General features: G+C 41.5%; 1 protein-coding gene across 1 annotated transcript in view; it reads right to left on the bottom strand.

Moving 5' to 3' along the window:
- LOC138954811 (uncharacterized) overlaps nucleotides 1–2,500 on the bottom strand; it is a 26,178-nt gene that overhangs the window by 186 nt on the left and 23,492 nt on the right. The window contains exon 18 of the mRNA XM_070326581.1: nucleotides 1–1,874. This exon is cut by the window's left edge and continues 186 nt beyond it. Within this exon, the coding sequence (XP_070182682.1) occupies nucleotides 1,869–1,874 (6 nt within the window). The 3' untranslated portion in view covers nucleotides 1–1,868. The remainder of the gene's footprint in view (nucleotides 1,875–2,500) is intronic.

Here is a 2,500-nt window from a genome sequence, read left to right as displayed (position 1 = left end):
CAAATGTTAAAGAGGTTAGCTTGTTCAAATTAATGTTCACTTTAAGCGTTTACTTTTCTTTTATGTAAAGGCAAATGAGAGAGAGAGGGAGAGAGAGTGTCAGAGTGAGAAAGAGATGGGTGGGTGAAAGGGTGAGGGAGGCAATCGGGTGGGGGTGGGGTGGGGTGGGGTGGGGTACATTCTGCCAGGCCGATATTCAAGCTGTATTCTTTTTTAGTTCAAGTATTATTGCTTGAATCAAAGATAGCGCATGTTTACAGAGGCACTGGCTGAATACGTATCACGTCTTGTACTTAAAAAAAATACCGCTTGCGTTTTGACCCTCTTCTAATCATTTCCCTCTGATTGCGCGCAAGCAATATTGAAAGTCTTAAAATCATGTAATTAAAGTAAATTTTAAGGGGCTTATTGTCCGTCAGGTCTTAATTGCCTATATTGGACATGAATTGGTTTATACGATTCGAGTTTTACGCCCTCACGGCTTTTTGATGTTTGCGTGTTTAGGTGGTATGAACCATCTGCACTTATGGTAGAATGACCAAGATCTTTAACGTGCCATTGTGGTGACACGGGGGTGGGAGATGGATACCGTCTCTGGGTCTGCACATAAAGTTGACCCGTGTCCGTCCCGGCCCGGACCAGCGACCTCTCGATCACAAATCCAGTGCTCTACCACCTGAGCTACCTGGGCCCCCATAGAAATCATGTATAATACAAATATATACGAAGCATAATACTTAAATCGTGCAGTATTCTATAGACCGGTGTCTGTGAGCTTGAAACGGGAGCTACAACCATCGCATGACAACAAATAGACTAACTCCGCACATAACTCTGTCCGGTTTGTATCGGTTTTTAAAAAGAGTGCATACTCTTCCTTTTATTGAGGCAAGCTTTCCACACGTGCTTCAGACACCCACCTCGCCAGTGACTGGCCTACAATGTCACGGGGGAAAGTTGGACTCAATAACAGCAAGAGTATACACTCGTTCATAACCCGTAAAAACTCGAACATCGTCTATTTCACTCTTTCAGAAAATGATAAGGGTAGAGGAGTGGGGGAGAGAAGCGGGGAGAATAGACAATTATGGAAAGAAGGGGTGAGAGAGAGTACAGGATGAAGAGAGAGAGAGAGAGAGAGAGAGAGAGAGAGAGAGAGAGAGAGAGAGAGAGAGAGAGAGAGAGAGAGAGAGAGGGTAAGAAACAAATAACAGCTGAACACATGCTTTATTGATCAGAAGTCTAAAGGCTTTTCAGAATACAAATATGTTAAAATACACACCGTTTTTACAGGAATAAAATATGATACAAACGAACTGAATCAAACAATTCAGCTTTATCCAAAACACATTAACAATGCGATAATAAAGACTTGTTGTTTTTTGAAACAATCAAAATGTGTAAAAAAATATTAATAGGAATCAAACGCCTCACGTGACGTACTTGGCAATAAAGAAAGATCAATTAATAAAATTAAAATTAAAATAAATAATTATTGTCATAGGAAAGTGTTAGTGAGAAAGAGTTAAAAGATTTTTTTTTTAAGAATTATTTTAAAACTTGTTCATTTGCAGCAGACGACATACACAGTATTGAAGCTCGGTAACATAAATTAGCATTACTTAAATTCATGAAAAATACACTCACACAACACCCCGAAATGGAGAATAGTGTATTTTAACTATCTCTTCGAAATATTTTGAATTGCGTTAAAAGTAAGCCTATGTTTCAGCCATTTCTGTGTATATGGATGACTAGGGTAGTCTTTAAAGTCGTCGAAATTCATACTGATGTTACTGGCAGTCAGACATCTGAAGAAAATCTTTCTCTTTCGAATGCGTTGCTCTTGTGGGATGATGTCATTGGTTCTAAAACTGCACAGGGAAAGAAATTTGATTTGTGCATGGTATTTCTATTTTGAGGAAGGGTGGGTCTAGGAAAGCATATGTGCACGCATGCAAAAAGTACGCACACACGCACACCTACACCCACGCACACACACACACGTACGCACGCACGCACGCACGCACGCACACACGCACGCACGCACGCACGCACGCACACACGCACACACGCACGCATGCACGCACGCACGCACGCACGCAAACACACACATACTCTCTCTCCGAGTCTCTCTCTTTCTCTCTCTCTCAGAAACAGAACTTGAATGAACTTCATCGATATATGCTGTCATGGCTGGGATTGGAATCTGGATAGATTCCGAATCTAGCTGAATAGATTCATAATCATGAGAGAGAGAGAGAGAGAGAGAGAGAGAGAGAGAGAGAGAGAGAGAGAGAGAGAGAGAGAGAGAGACAGAGACAGAGACAGAGACAGAGAGAGAGAGACAGAGAGAGAGAGAGAGAGAGAAACAGTGAGAGAGACAGAGTGACAGTGAGAGAGAGAGAGAGAGAGAGAGAGAGAGACAGAGAGAGACAGAGAATTGAATTGAATTGAATTGAACTTTATTTAACAAGGATTAAGATTTAAGGCTACGCCT

The sequence above is a fragment of the Littorina saxatilis genome, linkage group LG2 (genome assembly GCF_037325665.1).
Source record: "Littorina saxatilis isolate snail1 linkage group LG2, US_GU_Lsax_2.0, whole genome shotgun sequence".
Taxonomy (NCBI): Eukaryota; Metazoa; Mollusca; class Gastropoda; order Littorinimorpha; family Littorinidae; genus Littorina; species Littorina saxatilis.
This window is presented reverse-complemented; position numbering and strand designations above follow the sequence as displayed.